Raw genomic sequence first — 19,049 nt, 5'->3', positions numbered from 1 at the left:
CACCCCATCTTGTGCCCTGCCTGCAGTCAGGGCTCTTGTGCTACCCTCTCATCTTGGGTTGCAGTTTGTGATGGTGGTCCAACTTCTGTCAAGAGTGAGAGCTGACACGTGCTATTTTTTTATTTTTTTTTTCAAAATGAAAGCTTGCAATTAGGCAAAATTTTGCCTTTGAAATTGCTTAATGGGAAATTATTCTCTAATTGTTGAGAGCTGAGAAGTCTGTATTTGCAATCTTGCAGTTGTGGACAAGTGACCAATGTTTGCTTCCTCTTAGCCACTTCCTCTCAGACAATGCAATAAATGAAGCCATACAAAAAGACTGTGTTTCCTATTCATTTGAATCAGAAAGAGTGTTCAAACTTTTGACTGGTAATGTTTTACATTTTTTTGCATTTATTTAATTAATACAAAATATGCCAACATTTGGTGTTTGTTTGTTTTCATTGCTCCTCTAGATAATCTGTCTTTTTTTTCTTTTTCAGTTTTTTCGTTCCTCACTTCCTGTGCTGTATCTCAAGTGCATCTCTTTCATTGGGACTCTTTATATTTTTTTCTCTCTCCACAGCCAAGTGTGATGAAGCTCTAGCGTCTCCCCTGCCTCACACCGCCTTCACCAGCTCATCTGTCTTCTCCAATGGATACGCACCTGGATATGCCAAGCTCAACAGGAGAGGAGGTACACACAAACACACAGGGACGCACGAAAACCTGAAGATGTCCATGCACTCACAGATGTCAATTTTGCAGATTAATGGTTGCACATAGACAGGAAAAATATGTAATTGAGGTACATGGACATACATCCTTTAGAGATATTATTTTACAGGTGACACACTGAGAGATAAAGGAGTGAATCAACATATAGTGACATGCCCCATAGTACTGCACTGTTGCGATCACCCCCCTGCTCCTTTTTCAGATTTTTCCCTATTTCGTTTTACTTCCCACTCTTTATTTCCTCTTCCATTTCCCCATGTATCTCTCTCCACAACTCAGCTCTAGTCATTATCTCTGTGAGTCAGACGAGAGCTCATTTCCACATCAGTCCACAGCAAAGAAAGATAGGGCCAGACAATTACACACCTTTATGTTTATACAATTAATAATTCATACTTTTCTATCTAATATAGTCACACTACAGCTGAGCCCAGAGCTGGTAAATAAAGGCAAGGTAATCTGGTGTGTTTAATCATACCAACAGAATTACTGCGGCTACAGGACTGCTCCTCCCCTAATCACGATATGTATGAACAAGAAGGAAGGAAAGAAATAAAGAGCAAACAATTACTGACAACGACAATGAATGTACAATGGAGAAACAAACTTATGCATCTGTTAGATTTTTTTTTTTGTCTAATCTCCTCAGAGATAGAGGTCCTAAGGGAACATGTAATTGTTGAGGCATCAAAATCTGGGTCTTCGGAGATTGTTTTTGTACTGTAAATTGAAGGTAAAACTGCAGTGAAATGCTTTATCGCTTTTGGAATTGGCTTGTGAATCAGCAAATGTATCTGAGAAAGGTTTGTTTATGTACTGATTAATAAAAAAATCCAAAACAGTCAAATAAAATAAAAATTCTGACCTCAAGGCAGAATTGCTCACCTCTAAAGGGCAGTATAAGATTCATTGCCTAGACTAAATAAATTAGGCAACTGTCTCAAAAATCTAAGGATACAGTGGTTAAATCTGAATGTATGAGAGACATTTTATGGTTTCCATTCGTTGCATACTCTCTCCCCTTCTGGTAGGATTTATATGTAATATAAGTAACCCTGTTTTTTCCCGCCAGTGATTTAAATAATGCTAAATGGCATACAACACAAAAAAAAAACAAAACAAACACAGATGACTTAATATTGAATGTGCTAAAATGGCTACATGCTGAAATATGTCAAATAAAGTACAAGGCAAATATACATACTCTGACCTCATCTGATGGATTTTTATGCCCCCCATAGTGTGTTTGCCTTGTAAAAGTCATCTATTTAACATAAAACACTGTGATGGGAAGAGCAAAAGATGTGAGAAAACAAAGAAAATGCAGAGTTTATTAATAGAAAGGGACAGTTAAGGGTGCGACGCAGAGACGTTAAGATTGTAATAGTACGACTGCTGCTTAGTGATGTGGTACCTTCTTGAACATTTATACGCTGACGTTATCAATTAGAGCAGGATCTGTGCATGTGTGTGTCCTGCATGATGCTCCAGTTTGGTGGACAGAACTGCTCCCACCCCTCACATGCTGAGAGTGGGAGGTCTGTCTTCAGGATTTGGAATGGCAAAAAGGCATTATAAGTGGCTGTCTTGATCAAATGAGTAGTTTGTAAGATAACATGTGCAAGGGAACTTTTGTTTAACTTTTACAAATAAGAAATACAGTTCATAAATGCTTCAGCAGCAAAAGCAGACCCGATAACATCAAAACTTATTGATGCCAGGTTTTTAGAAAATGTTGCCCCAGGCCCTGTTAAATACTGGGATTTGGTACCTTCCAAAGAAAAAACTTACCGACAAGGACAATGAATGTGTCATAAAGTCATGTTCTCCTCTTTGAAACCAACTTGAACTTTTCTTCTATAAAAGAAGATGCCTCATGAAATGCCCAGTCACATGAAGATATATACATTAAAAAGAAATATTTACACATTCTGTACAAGACAGTGGAGCACTTAGTACAACAGGAGATTACAAGTGAACAGCCTGTCAAGTGCAATATATGTAAATAGACTGCAGTTACACTTGCTTTTCTCGTTTTGCACACCACTCAAAGTCCATTTCAACAAAAAACTACTGCCCTTTCAATTAGTGAAACACCAAAGCACCAGGGACCTGAGGATGCCACACATGTATTCACAAAGCCAAAAAAAGAGGGATGCCAATATGAATCCTTGTTTTAAATATCAAAAAATCCAATTGTTTGTTTGCCCTCTCCTTTAATTGTAGAAACTCTGTGATTGTGGAAAGAAAAGGTAGATTTCAGCTGGAAAATGTGAGGTGTTTTTTGCCTGGTAGTGTATACTGTAGCAGCACACACTGCTCAAACAAATTTCTCCAAAAAGCACAGACTCAAGGATTATAAGATGATACCCGCACAGTGATAATATAAGGAGGAGCAGCTGCAATTTGGCAGCCAAATGTGCCATGAGTGTGGCATGAGTGTGTGCTGATAAGCCAATCTACTCCAATCTCCTAGTGTTATGGAACAGGGGGGCACAAAATCAATGGGACACACCACTCATATTAAGCCTGTGTTGTGAATGCTGACAGCGATTAGATTTTTAGGCTACGAGTATGTGTGCGAGGGTGTGTGCTTTTGTATGCATATCCATTTTGGCTGCACGTTCTTTGCCTTTCTGTGTGTGAGCGAGAGTTAAAATGATGCCATAACGATTTTCCGGCAGGCAGCCTTCCTCTGTGTGGCAGCCAGTTACCAGACCCCTGGTCTGTCGCATGCTTGTTCATCTGACTGCTGTCACACACAACCGTGTAGGTTTACGTGAATGAATGTCTTTGTGTGTTTATTTTTGGTTATTTGTTTGTTTGTGTCTATTTGGGTGCATTTAGTGTACAAATGCCTAAATAGGGCATTGCTTTGCTCATTAATACAAGCAGAGAGAAATGCTCTCCCTGTTTCCTAAAAAATTAACCACATTATTTAAACATGCTGTTACTTATGGATATGTCTGTTCAGCACAATGGAGGAATCTTCAAATCCTGCACTAGCGCAAGTGTCATTCAGTCCAAAAATTTTAAGAAGACAACTTTAAAAGTCAATTTGTGACTGGGTTGGAACAATAGTCCAGCTGTTGTTATGAGTAGCGCTGATCCATACACCATCCTGAATTGTTAAGTTCAAAATAAATGTCTATCAAACAACAGGACCTTGCAGTCTGTGGCCATGTTTGTCATGACAGAAATGAGCTTACCCTGGATCTCATAGCTTGTAGGAGACCAGTTTATACCAGCTGGGAGTCCTTCTTGAAGTTTAAATCCAGCAAAGACGTGAAAATTTTTTTTCCCCATCCTCCATATGATAAAATGCCTTAACTTTACTCCTCAGTGGCAACTGATTTGTGTGCAAGAACGGCACGACATCACCCATAGAGGAAACATAAAGTACACAAAGATTTCCTTGCAAACAAGCTTTCTTTTCTCTCAAATAGAGTAACACACCAGGTGTTCCTTTGATGTGTGGTGCCCGTAGAAGCCATTATTGGTTTTCTTGGTGCATTTCCAGTCTTGGAAGTATTTTGTGGTAAAGGCTGTGTCAAATTTGTTAACCAAACCAGGATTAACAGTTTTGCTGCTAAACTTATTCTTTCACTAAGGAGGCAATCCCTTTTCTGGTAGCAGAGAGCAGAAAAAAGGTCTCTCCTTAATTACACAGGTCCACTGAGGTATGTGTGGACAATAACCAGTTTTGGCCCTCTTCTCTCAGGTAAAAGCCACCATCTCTCCTGCAGGATGTAGCAAGCCTCAGAAAGCTAGAGGCTTGTAATACTCACTGAGACAACTTAAAAGTGACATGATTAGCCCTTGGTTGCAACCATTTTGCATTGCTGTTGAGCTGGTCAACCACTTAAGTCACTTTCACACCAGAGCTGTTTGGTCTGCTTTAAACGGACCAGAGTTCGCTACCTCGGATAGCCCGCTTCCTTTGTTCAGGTGTGAAAGCTCATGTGAACCCTGGTGCAGTTCGTATGCAGTGTGGATGCTCACCGGACCAAGTACAGGACCAAATGTACATAGTTCATCAGTCCTTAAGTGAATGTTACAGTTGCTATGGCAACAAGTGACCGCTGATGTTAGCAGTTGTTAGCTAGCTTAGCCCAATCGTCTGAACAACAATATCCCATAAATTCACAATTTGGTATATTTAAACAAAATCAACCACAACTACCAACAGTCACAGTCCTTGAATTCTGAGCGAATATGTTGTCGCATGCTAGATAGTCAAAGTTAAAACAATAACAGCTTCAGTCGCTGATAAGCTACAATAGCATTATAGTAATGTTGCAGCATTCCCTCAAATACATTTCCAGGTTGGGACGGAGGGAGATTTTTTTCCCTTCCTACATTGTCCATTCGACGGGCGTCCCTTTCAACCATGTGATGCTGCTCAGAAAGTTTGGTGCACTTTCAGAAATCACAGTGTGAAAGAAGGAAGAAACAAGAGGTGGTAAATGCAACAGTGTTACAATTTTCAGCCCCCCAATCGAACCAAGTTCGCTTGGTCAGGTGTGAAAATGGCCTTCGTCAAAACCAAGGCTACAATGAGCTCGTTAACTGAAGATATAGCCTCAATAACAACACCTCTAAGCAGCAGTTAGTTGTTGTTGTTAGTTGCTGTCAAAATTGGCCTGCCAAAGTATTAGTCAGGCTCAAATTTTGACAATGGTTTAAGTCATGTAAGTTTTTGACACCTGAAAAAGCTTCAAGTGCCCAAAACCCTTCTTTATCACTCAACAACAAAGAGGTAATCTCCAAATAAGTTTTCATAGTGGTCACATAGCAACCAGACGTATGAGCTGCACCTCACACAAGCTTATGTTCACTGCTTCCAGCTAAAGACAGAAGCCCTATTGATACTGCAAAAAAAAGAGGTTTGGAAAGGATGAAGCCCAAAAAGAGAATAAGATGTGAAAAAGTGAAGAGCGGAGGCGTGGGAAGAATGGGAGACTTAGTGAGAGAGAGAAAAGAGGTTGTGGAGGTGTGTGAACAGACTGAACAGACAAAGGGAACAATGTAAGTACAGACCCAAGTTAAAGTGATGAGTAACTAGCAATATTTTGACAATTTGAACACCAAATGTATGGCTACCAAATTTTTTAATTTCAGATTTCAAGTCTCAAATCTTGAAAGGGCAGGCCTTGCTGAAATTTCAATGTCGGTGCATCATATGTTATTGGGTCATCATGCTTCATTTATGGTGTTTTTCAGTAAGGATCAGTAAGCAACATGCAGTTTGGTGCTCAATTAGGTGTTTCCATTGTCAGAAATTCTGAAATGTACTAACAAAAATGACCTGTACTGTAACACTTTCTGGTAGCCTTCTGTTGGGGAACTAAGTATAAGGGTGGAGCTGGACCCCTGCAGTCCCTTGACTGGCTAACAGACACTTGTCACTGCCATTCAACAGCGCAACATTTTTAAATATCCTTGTGTGGGGACAAAAGAGCGAGCCATTTTTTAAATACCCAGGAAGTAAAGAAGAAAACAGAAGTATTATGCCAGCGAGCAGTAGCCTACTGTAGATGACCCAAGAAGTGCCGTTATCACACAAGTTGTTGCACCGGCAGAATTTCATGCTGCTCATCTCTCTGACTCTCTGTGCCTATTGCCATTTGGCGATTTGAACTGTACTATACTGTACCAAACTGAACTGTACCAGTCAGTGGAAACGTAAAAAGAGTTGGGCTTTGGCTAGAACCAATCACAGATAAGAACAATGAATACATAATTTCTGATTGAAGAAATTGAAAGATGAATGGGGGAACTAATTTGTGTGTTTTTAAAAATTGCTATAGGATTGTGTGCATGTGAGAGCATGTGTGTGTGCTCCCACATTGCTGTGTAAACGTGGCCAAGCATGAGATTGGGCCACTAATCACAAACACATGGCCACTGATCCTTACACTCTATTTTCTTCTCTCTTCCTTCTCTCCCTATCCCTCTTCCTCTGTTCTTCTCTGCTCTTTTTTGTGTCTGTCTGTCCTCCATCACTTCGTTGTCTCCTTTTTTCCCCCATCTCATTCTCTATCCTTACACTGTCTATTTTCTACAGTAACATTCTCAAACCCACACTCCATTTTCTCAGCCTGTCTCCTTTTTTTCTTCCCAGACCTCATTTTCTATTTTTTTCTTCTCTCACATTCCCACACTGATGCACACTTTTGCACAAGTTTTCCCCTAAGTTTGAAAACGTTGCACATTATTACTTCTTATTCAAATGACGGACATCCCTACACTGTAATCAGGGCTGCTGCTATCAAATATTTTCGTAATCGAGTATTCAACTGAAATCGGGTAAAACATATTTTTGTTTAGATAAAGAGCAATTATAAATATACATGAGAAAATAAGACATTTCACTTAATAATGAACCATTGCTTTACTTTTTTAGACAATCAGCATTTATCTTTATCATTGCTTTTGTCATCATGTCTTTCCACGTCTTTAGAGACAGAGGGCATGTAAGCCACATGTAGGCCACATCGGATGGGGAAAAAATCAAGAGCTCTCCGCTGACTTTTTATTGTGTGGAGGTGTCTCTTGTCACTCTGCTTGTGCCAGCAAACACAAAGAAATACCCAAAAGCTGCTTTGTGGTCGGGTGCTCTACTAACAGGGCATAGAACCCCAATCAAAGTTTTTATAAGCTGCCAAACAGAAAAAATTTGCCTTGAAGATGAGAGAAGTGGATACAGGCATTAAGACGAGAGGCGCAGTCGTCGGCTACACATCAGCCTGGAAGAACGGACAATCAGAGTTGGCTGGTTTATGGTGGTACACAACTTTGATCTATTCCCTTGCAAAAAGAGTTATCTGCATCCAAAAATCTGTAATTTCTCATTGTTGTGTGAGTGTATATTCCTGGCAAAAAGGAAGATAGATGACAAACAGTGAGCTCTCACCGGATACTCTTCTAATACCAAGCTTTTATTAGAATATTTAGTAACATAAGGGATATAATGTTAAATTGTATAAAGCTAATAAAAAGATAACTGTAGGAGCTGAAACTAACCAAGAATAACATACATCCACCAACTACATTTTAACCCCATGAATTGGGGCAGATTTAAAACATTTGGGTTGTAAAAAGCTATTTTAAAATGATGATGTAGTAGTGTGGATGTAGCATAATTTATACAGGACTTGGTTTTTACTGCTATTAGGTTAAATGATGAAACCATAAACCACCCAGTTCTGATTGCCCGGTCTTCAAGGCTGATGTGTAGCCGACAACGGTGCCTCTCGTCTTACTGGCTGTATCCTCTTCTGTCATCATCTGTTCGACAGATTCTAAAATCGTAGATCAGGGTTCTTTACTCTGTTAGTAGTGCGCTCTTGCACACAACAGCTTTTGAGCATTTGTTTGTGTTTGCTGGCACGCAGAGGGCACCTGTAGTCTGGGTGAAAGACCATGCTCTGTAAAAATTAAATGATTCCTTGAGGCAGAGGAGATTCCTCAATATTTTTTTGTAATCGAGGTACTCAAATTATTCGAAGAATCGTTTCAGCCCTAGCTGTAATACAAATGCGCTTTGACATGCTGGACAATTAACCATATTCTCCTTTCTCTTATGTGCATTTCTTTTCACTCCCTGTCATTTTGCAAAATTGTTTGATGTCTCTAGCTCTTGCAGTCATCCATCGATAATGGTGGTCCGCTCCTAATTAAATTACTCAGTCTCCATCCGCTTCCTTTGCTCCATGACAGAAAGATGAAATACCAGCAGAGGGTTAACCAGCTGTTTTCTCTCTGCTGAATTTTTCTTGGCCTACTGTCTTAATTAGTCAATACTTTCTGTTAATGTGGTTTTGGTATGGAAAGTCGCAACTTTGATAAACACATGCTCACACGCTGTGACACATGAGTACATCAAAGCAAGCACAGAGGCATGAAAGCGTTAAAACCTACATCTGCAGAAACAAAATGTCCAGTCACTGTCCGACACTGACAGTAAGACAGATGAATAATGTTCTTGGTTAATGCTTTGATCTGCCACTTTCATTTTTGTTGGTGCTTGCCTGTCACAAGCTGCTCAACACTCATCAACACTCCCACAGTATGAAGTCAAGATCTGAACTGCGGTCTTTGACTTGAAAATCCCTTCTACCTCTGCATCGTAGAAATCTTTGATCTTTTTTCTGTACTCTTGTTCATTTCCACTTTTATTCATGAAATTCTCTTGCCCGATTGTTCCTGTTTTTCACCTATATTTTTTGTCTTTTGGCTCATTGTCTATTACTACCACTGTTGAAGCTATTTACTCAGCTACACTATTGAATTAAACCACATATTTTATGATGTCCTGCTTGACTATAATTAACAAAAATGCACAGAATGTGTGGATTATTAATGCATTGCATATTTTACAGTGAAAAGAAGGTAGTTATGTGAATTCTTTGGAATGACTTAGTTTTCTTCACAATTTGTTTATAAAATTGTCTTATGTCCTTCAGCTATATTAAACATTAAGAACTTAAGCTAATAACACACAAACAATGTTAACCTTGCATGTTTATACATTAAACATTCTCATTGCTGGTGAAAAAAGTAAGTGAACCTGTTTGACTTAGCAACAGGTTGAACCTCCTTTGGCAGCAATGAACTCAACCAAGTAGCCGCTGATCAAACCTGCACAACATTCAGGGGAATTTTTGACCATTTTCTTTAGAGAGCAGTTTTAGCTGAGCCATATTCCTCAGAGACCATCAGACAGCTCTCTTCAGGTCAATCCTCAGTATCTCAATTGGGTTAAATTCTTGGCTCCGACTGGGCTGCTCCAAAAGGTGGATTTACTTCGATGTTTAAGGTCGTTGTCCTGCTGCGTCACACAGTTTCTACTAAACTTCAGCAGGAGAACACACAACCTGACGCTATTATAATTCCTTTATAAACTTGAATAATTATTCCCTTAATAATGGGAAGCTGTCCAGGCAGCAAATCGTCAAATCATGATGCTTCCACTGTAACTACTTTCATGATGCAATGCAGAACCCTTTTATATCCCAACTATAGAGAGTTTCTCCTACTGTAAACAACGGATATCTCTGAAATTACTTTAGAATTCTCTGTAGGTTTTCTGAGATGCATTGTTCATATCAACTACAAATATTCAAATGTTTTTTTATCTGAACAGATACAACAAAAATACCCCCACACACAGACATACACACATACATACACAAACACACAGATATAAACATGCTGCATTTCTTCACTGTTTTTCAAATTAGTCAGCATTGGTTAGGTCTTCTCTTCGTTTCCCTTGCCTTACCCTTGCCTTTAAGTGGTCACTGAATTGCTGCGGTTGACACAACTATGAAGTTTTAGTAGTTTTTACTATAAAAGCAGGCAGTAATGAACTTTGTCTTCACGCTGTGAACAAAATATCCGTACAAAGTTTTTGAGCCACTGTGAAGGTGAACAACTGATAAACACACTCTGACTGTGCAACTCTTTTTCAGTGCTGAGTTATATGCCATCACAGGTGGCTCAAACCTTACTTTGCAAGCACAGAATAAATCCAACCATGTTTTTGGCCTTGGTTTGCTTCTTATATCCCAGAAGCAACTTCTCTGTAAAGGTTTGCAAAAGGCTTAAAACAGGAACATTTTCACCAAGTAGCCTTCAAGCAGCAGAGTAATCTGGTTTCTTACATGTTGCTTCGTCTTTAGAGGCAGATTTGAAATTTGATGTGCTGATGAATTCCTGAAGTATATGATCTGTAACAGCACATTTGCCCCTTGAGGAAAAAAAAAAAAAGATTGGATTTTCTGTCATTTTTATGTCCGTTAAAGGATGTTCAGTCTCTCAGGCCGAGTACGGCGGTTAATTAATCTGCCATTTTGCTGCAAACCATTAACTAATGAATGAACAAAAACGCTTAAAATGTTCATGATATGAGGAAGAGGCGATTTTAAACTTCATTTTCTCTCATCTTAACAATGTAAAGCCTACTAGTCTTTACATTTTGGAAGCTGGGCTATTATCTATCTAATATCTAATATATTGCTGTGAATTTACTAATTATTTCAACAGTTTGATTGAGATAAATACATGGAATGATAAGGTTCCCTTTCCTTGTTGAATTTTGCAGTTATTTTTGCCTCTATATAAATTTGAAATACTTTGAAACATACACACAGGTGCTCTGTGTCTATCCAGTGAAAGTAATTTTGTATCAGCAGTACTTTCAAGATTCTTATCAACTTCAGTAAAGAAAGAGGTGGCAATGCTCCTGTAGTTTTTGCCTCTTAGCTTTATTCTCTCTCCATTGCCTTTGGATCGTACTTATCGTCTGTCCTTTATCCTGAACTCTATATTGTGACTTTTTTCCCCTTGTTACTTGCCTTCTCCTTTTCTTCACTTCTTCCTCATAGGTGGTTTCTTTGACCTTCTCTGGTCCCCTGCTCTCTCGTCTATCCTCCTCCTGCTCATCCTCTCCTCCCTGAACATCTGTGTGTGTGACAGGCGAGAGAACGGTGACAGTCCCCCAGCGGTCCTCCCCTCCCTGTTCTCCTCCTCTTTTTCCTGTTTTACTGATGCTACTCCTCTCTCACTCTCACCGTCCATTTTCACCAGCCTCCTTAATTTCCACTTTCTTTTGTCAACCTCCTCTCACATCTTCCCTTTCTCCCCCCGGCTTTCACCTTTTCTGCACCTCTTTTCTTTATGTGTGCGTGTGTGTATGTATATGTATATACACACACACACTACAACCTCTCATCTGCTCTTCTTCTCGGACTCTCCTGACCACCTCTATATTCTTTGACAGCATTCGCCCATTTCACTTCTAGTCTCTGCTTCTTTTTTTTTTTATTTCAACCCCCCTTGATTTGTGTCCCTTGTTTCTTTCCTCACCTTTAACATCAAGTTCTTTAGCCCAAAGCGCTCTTCTCTCAATCCTTTTTTCGTCATCACTTTCACAATCTTTTGAACCTTTACTTCTCTCAGGACTTTTCAATCTATCTCCCCCTCTCTCGCTTCCATCTGTTCCTTCTGGTAACCCTGTAACCCCAGCATGCCTTCTGCTCTATCCTTTCTCTTCATCCCTTTTATCAAGCCATCACCCTGTCCTTTCATTCAACCTTAAAGCCATGTTCACACTTACAGAAGCATCTCTTTAAGAAGACAGTTACCTGATTTATTTCAGTGAGACTATGGAAGCAATACCCAAAGAACAGAACACAGTATATTGCTATCCACAGTACATCACAATATCTATGAAACTAAGCTGCTTCATAGCGTCGTGATTAGGGGCATACCACGTGTACATGTTAAGGATTGGTTGCTTTGTGTTTTCCACTGGGCGACAGTGAAAAACTGAGCGTCAGCAGCTCCCAAAAAATGCGCTTGAATTAAGTATGTAGGTTTTTACTTGAAAAAAAAAACAAACAAACCTTTTAAACACACAAGACGTTTTGACACTTAGCTCCTAGAATTAAATCTCTTGTGGTCCATTATTGTCATTCAATATGAGCAATGACAACCGTTTGAGACAGTAAAATGGTGTGGGTCCATTTGTATTGTTAATGAGGAGACATGGAGAAGTGGAGCAACCCGGCTCCTGCCCACACACTTTGATTGTACTACCATTATTGGTGAATGTACAATTATGACCCCTATTAATGAAGCCACATCACATCCGTCTATTCAACACCATGCAGCTGCAGTTGATCAGCCTCCCCTGTCTTTTACCTTACATGAGGTGAGGGAGGAACCGAGGAGACTCCATCCTAGGAAAGCTGTTGGTCCAGATGTTGCGTACTCGAGAGTGCTTAGGGACTGTCCATCTCAACTGGCCCAACCTCTCCAGAAGTTATTTAACCAGAGTCTGAAGATGAGATATATCCCTGTGGAGTGGAAGACCTCATGTCTTGTACTGGTGGCCAAAACTGGGCATCTGGTAGAGATAAGACTACAGGCCAGTGGCTCTAACCTCACCTATCATGAAAACATTGGAACAGCTGATTTTACACCATATGAAACCACAGGTAGCGCAGGAACTAGATCCCCTTCAATTTGCCCATCAGGGACATATTGGTGTGGATAAGAGGTATTTTATATGCTGCACTGGGCCTACAACTATCTGGTTCCTATGTGAAGATCACAATTTTTGACATTTGACAGCCTCCCATACTGAGAAACGAACTTGGAAGTATGGGGGTGGCCCCCTCTTTAATTTCCTGGTGGTTTGACTATTTGGAGCAATAAAATTGCCTACTTCTGAACATCTCCAAGACCAAGGAGTTGGTGATGGCTTTTCGAAACATGAAACCACCATGTCAGCCAGTCTGCATGTGGGGGGAGGCCATTAAGATTATGAAGCTCAAAGGATATTTGGGTGTTGTCCTTGACAACAAGCTTGAGTGGTCTGCTAACATGGACCCTCTGTATAAGAAGGGGCAGAGTCATCTCCATTTTCTAAGAAGGCTCAGGTCCTTTGATGTCTGCAGTGATTTGCCACACGTTTTATCAGACAGAGCTCCTTGTTTTACGCTGCTGTCTGTGGACGGGCAGCATGGTGGACAGAAGCAGGAGGTGCCTGGACAGGCTGGTTAAAAAGGCTGGCTCAGTGCTCAGCAAGAGGCAGGATGGAACGGCAGCTGTGGTTAAGTGGGGTACTTTGAAAAAACTGCAAGCCATAATGGGCAATGGGAATCACCCTCTCCACATCATACTGGTTGGACAGAAGAGCGGGCCCAGTGAGCGGCTCAACAGCCCTTCGGCTTTTTAATTCTTCTTAACCCCCCCTCCACCAGGCCTGTGATGGGTGCAACAATAATCATGCTGCTTTTTATTATGATGAATGCCAATTTTCAAGATCTAACAGTTTTCTTTAATTATTACTATTCTTGACCTATTTATATATTAATTTATTCATAATCTGTCTGTAACTGGTGTTATGTGCTTTGTGTATTTGCTGCTGGATACCTGAATTCCCTTAAATTATATTCTTTTTCTTGTATGTGCTATGCATGCTTTCCTCTGTCTTTCCTAACATCCTGGAGCAAACCATGTTGTTTTCCCAACTTTGTTTTCCAATCCATGCCATTTAAAGCCACCTGCAGACTGTCTGTTTTGAATGGCTTCCATTCATCTTTCTCCTAAATTTCTCATCCTATTCCCTGTGCTTCGTCTCATCCAGCGTTCCCTTTTGTGCTCTTCTATCCTCCTCTTTACCATGTCTGCATTGCTCTCTCCCTGTCCTTTTTTTCCATCTCATCCACGTTATCTCATCTCTGCTCCCCACCCAATACCAGAGCCATAAAACGCTCTCTCGTGACTTCCTCCTCTGTTAACCTCATCCATCACACCTAGTGTTATGCATTTCCATTTTTCTCCCCTCCTCCAACCATTTACACCCTCTTGTCATTCCTTTAGGCACACATCCTCTGATCTTGTTCAACATGTCACATTTCCTCAGTTATTGTTTGCTTAACTTATTTTTTTTAATTAAATTTTCTGCTTTCTTGTTTACCTATCAGGCAGAATGTTGGAATAATGGTTAGTTCTGTTGCCCCAGAGAAGGTTGTGGCTTCGATTCCTGGACCGCAGTCCAAAGACATACATGTCTCAGTTCATTAATGACTCTGAGTTGCCTGTTGGAGTGTGAGCTGTTGTAGTTGTTGTTGTTGTTGTTGTTTCTCTCTGTGTGTCTGTACATGTCAGACCTACAATAGGCTGGCTACCTGTCCAGGGGAATCCTAACCCTTGCCCGGATATTTCACCTGACAAATAAGTAGTTGAAAATGACTGACTGAATGAATGAATGAATGAATGAATGAATGAATTTGCTTATCACTGTCACCTATCTTGTACTCTCTCCCAAGGGAAAGAGTTCCCTCAGGGAAATGGCATTCAATTCATTTTTTATTTTTTTTTTTAAGTATTGACATTTCCACTTCTATGGGCCTGGTTATCTGTCAAGACTGGGGCTAGAGTGTAATGGCTTTGTAATTGGATCAGATATAGGATTTTTGTCAAGGGAAAGGGATTCATCCCAAGCAGCCTCTCCTCTATTTTATCATATGATATTATATAATCTCTTATGCCTCTTCCACTGTGCTTGTTGTTCTTCTCCAACTCTCATACTTGCTTGGTCCTAGCTGGTCTCGGTCTTACTTACCTCCAGTTCTCTCATTTATCTGTTTTCTCTCCGTCCCTATCATTTTTAAAGCAGTCGCTCTCCTTCACTTGTGCCTTTAGCCCGTCAGTTTCTTATCTGTATTTATGTCCTTTGGGGGGAGAGACTCAGTTGTTTGTGGCACTGATACATCTTTGGTTTATTGTATTTATCTGTTGAAGAGTGCACAGACATCTACATATTTTGCACCATACATATTTATACAAAAAAGTCAATTGTGTGTTTCTGGTTTCTATTCTCAGATTAAATCAGGTCAGTGGGTTTATGTTCAACATTTTTAATTCCCTTCTGTCCACCAATTGCTTTGCACTTCTGTTTTGAACAACATTTAACCTGAGGCTCATTTAACCAGCAAAGTCCAGGGAGGTTTGGCCCTGCCTAAGGTAGACACCTGGAGGTTCAAAGTTGGGGGGGCACCTTTTGGAGGGCACATGGGAATTTTTCTGGCAATGAAGGAAGAGCCATGGGGTTTCAGGTTAGGACAAGGATGCTGACTGCCACTGAGTGGATTATGAAACAAGCAACTATCTATTCCAACAGACACAGTAGCCATGGGAAAATGGCACTGAAAGGTTCTCCTTTGATGCTTTCTCAGATATTCATTTTCTTCAAAGCAATATTTCATCTTTGTAAAATACTTTCCAACTTTATTACACCACCCCTGTATAGGAGATCAGAAACCCTAACTTTAGGGCTGTTTCTGAATATTTATTTAACGCCTTACAAGTTGTACGTAAAACGTTGTTGAAAAAGTAGGCCAAATTACTTGACATTTAACACACAATGCAAGATTAGATAAGTGCGTTACTGGATGAACAAAGTTTTTCTTCAAGACACTACATGGCAAAGTAGCAATAGTACCTACAAACAGATGATCAAGAGGTGCAGTGACACAAAAAATGTGTGCTATAATTTAACTATAAATGATGCAATAAATCACTTTACGTCAAAAAAAAAAACAAAACATGATTCTCAAGTCAAACACTAACCTGTGACTTTAGTTGAAGGGATGAGTATCATTATTTTTCTCTTTCTGAATTTTTATCACTACTAAAGAGTTGGTCTTACCATCTTTGGTTCTATAAATTAACAGTATTCAAATGGTCTCAGTCAGCTAGTTTTCCAAAAATTATTTTAAAATCATGTTCAATTCAGCTAATTTGTTAGACTTGCATACAGGCAGCTTCAATTTCAGCGTTTCAGCAACAATCTGTCGGTTGATTGGTAGATTGGCTCTCTGATGCCCAGTGAACAGAAGACATAGGCAGTGCGAAAACAAATAGTAAAACTTGAAATAAATAAACTGTATGGTGGTTAGGTACCACATGTAAATCAATATGCGAAATGATGCTTGATTTTAAATTTTGATGTTGATTTTTTTCTTTTTTGTATTTTCATTGGTGTTGTTGATTGTGGTGACTAATCATGACAGCCTTATATATTAGTTGATGATAACAGAGGACAGGGAGGATACAACAATGCCATTTAGGGGATGAGCATATAAACCATTTATAGAGCCCTGTGTAGAGTTCCAGAGAAAGCTGTCACTCACGTAGAATAGCTGCTTGTAACATTCTGTGACAAATCACAACCAGAGGTAAATAACAATGACATTGAGTATAAAAGATGCAAAACAACAACATCTTAGCTTATAATGATGCCACCAGTCCAAATGTAGACTTGCTATCATGGTGAAAAGCTCATGAGGTCCTGAATATTAATATTACCCAAAATCTAACTGTTGACATTAATAAAGACGCATAAGGCCATTCTTGGTGACAGTATTACAGAACCACATCTTAGATGAGGTCCACAGAAAGACCTTGCTAAGGAACCAGTGGATATGGGTAAAAACAACTGTAGATGTTTTGGAAGGACAGCTTGGCCTCTAAGAACACTATCCCATTTGTTTAGTCTATGAAAATTTGGTCCATCTCTGTGGCAATGTGTCATCCTGGCTTGGCCAAACCTGCACTCAAATTGAGAGCTTCCTTGAACAAGTGCTTTATAATAATCAGTTCTCTTCTCTGACACACATTCCACTGTTGATGTGCTGGAAAAAGAGAGTCCAGTGACAACTGCATACCCTTGTCTTTTGCAATGTGCATCGCAGCTCTCTTCTCTCATATACTGATGCACCTGAGCGCACAAGAACCTCTTGCTTGTGTACGCTGGAAACATCAACAACAGCCAAAGACTTGCAAGGCCTTAAAGTTTTCCTCAACACAGAAACCCAAAGACAGTTCTACTCCTTGTAGCTTATTTTCAAAGCCCTGTATTTGCGAGCTATAGCTCAGCGCTAAAAACATTGCCAAGATATATATATATATATATATATATATTGCTTTTTGTTCTCTCACACCAGGCAAATGTCCTTGTGTTGTGCAAGTTGTGCCCGACATGCTACTGGCACCGTTGAAACTGTAGCCTTGTACGTTTTTCCAAAGACAGCTACACTCACAAGAAGATGCACTTGATGTACAGTAATGAAAAAGAGTTTCTCATGTTCTGTAAGGTGCATCATACACCCTGCATGCACCCCACATTGTGTTGTTGACTTTGTTGATCTGATGTTTGTTCTTCCTCTCCGGTCCACCCTTAGCAATAAGTCATGTGCCCAAGAAATTATTTTGCTCTGAACATTTAAGTATCCCCAATTTGTCTGACATCGAATTGTCCCTCCTGAGCAGCGACTCGCGTGCTGCTCATGAGTTGCCATAATAGTCTGTCACGTTGACACTGGCCTCTCAGAGGTATCCTTCAATGGGCTAAAAAAAATTGATTTCCCTCAGAGCCAGCTCAAGAACCATCCTGGCAGCGTTTTGTTCTTTTGCTGCAATATCAGACAGTGGACTATTGATTGGGGGCTCGTTAACACAGCAATCTCGTTCACAGACTCAAGATGAAAACATGATTTTTCAGGCTCTCTATTTTTTCAGTGTCTTTCACTCTTTTCACAAATTCACTGGCAGCTCTTGTTTGTTGTTTTTTTTTTTTTTTTTACAGTAAAGAAATGTGAAGCACAAGGCTTCATTGTGTGTTTGTCATAATTAACCAGTTTCCATCATCAAAAACTATAGTGTCCTGTTATAAAAACATTTTTAATATGATTTTATACCGTTAACCACTTAACTGACTCAGAGCTCAGCAGAATTTACTGAATCACAGTCAGGTAATGCCTATTTACAGCTGCCGTGGATGCTGGTTTCAATCCTTAAATAATTTCCTGTGTCCATTTTAAGAATAACCAAACACAGACACCAAAATGTTCTTCCCTAACTATTTTTGACAAGAGAAAAAAGTAGCATTAGGGAGCAGACTCTTAATTAGTGACAGCTGATATGACACACCACACTTTGATTATTAACACTTCATAGTAAACCTGTGTGATGTTGCATCCTTAGTGTCTGAATACTGTCACTTCCCAGTTTTCATTGTTTTTGTAGGCAATATGTCATAGTATACTAATGCACTGTGATATTTTGTCAAGCTGGGGAATAAACAGGGTTACTATTTGCATCACTAGATTCCTTTAAGTGCTTGATAAAAATATCTGCCTTGGGACTTTGTTTTATATTTAAAACAACAAACACGTTAAAATGCTACTGCAAAGCAGTTGCATTGCTCCAGTTACATTAGCCGAGCTAAGCCAGTAACCCACACGTTAAAATTATGACAGAAAAAAATAGACAATTATATTGTACAGTATTGTACGGTATGCAAAATGTAAAAAGCAGAAACACTGCTTGTATGCCAGTATCGAAAAGGAATCTATTCTGAACTTGCAAATTACATTTCTATTAAAGTTGAAGTGTCTGCGTTGTTTGAGGGTGGATAATTATATCATACATTGGAAGAGTGTATTTGTCATTCTTGAGAAACATCTTTAGAGTCAGCAGGCTCTAGACCTGTATGCTCACCTTTTAATAAAACATTATTTCACCCATACTATTCCTATGTCTGTCTCAGAACAGATGTCTGGGCCGCACTCTGCTGGACATTGACCATTAATAACAGGACAGACTATAACCTTGTAACACATTCTCTTTAAAAAAATATCATTACAGTGGTACCATGCAGCTTCTCTGCCTGTCTTGGACTAGGTCCTGCCTGAACATCGGCAACCCAGCATGTTTGCACGACAGCTCCTGTTTATTATACAGTGAAGAAAAAC

At 39.7% G+C, this 19,049-nt stretch overlaps 1 protein-coding gene across 1 annotated transcript in view; it reads left to right on the top strand.

Moving 5' to 3' along the window:
* The window catches only part of cntnap2a (contactin associated protein 2a), a 285,019-nt gene that overhangs the window by 121,784 nt on the left and 144,186 nt on the right, over positions 1-19,049 (top strand). The window contains exon 2 of the mRNA XM_029528868.1: positions 566-676. Coding sequence (XP_029384728.1) covers positions 566-676 — 111 coding nt within the window. The remainder of the gene's footprint in view (positions 1-565; positions 677-19,049) is intronic.

This window comes from Echeneis naucrates, chromosome 20, assembly GCF_900963305.1.
Source record: "Echeneis naucrates chromosome 20, fEcheNa1.1, whole genome shotgun sequence".
Classification (NCBI taxonomy): Eukaryota; Metazoa; Chordata; class Actinopteri; order Carangiformes; family Echeneidae; genus Echeneis; species Echeneis naucrates.
This window is presented reverse-complemented; position numbering and strand designations above follow the sequence as displayed.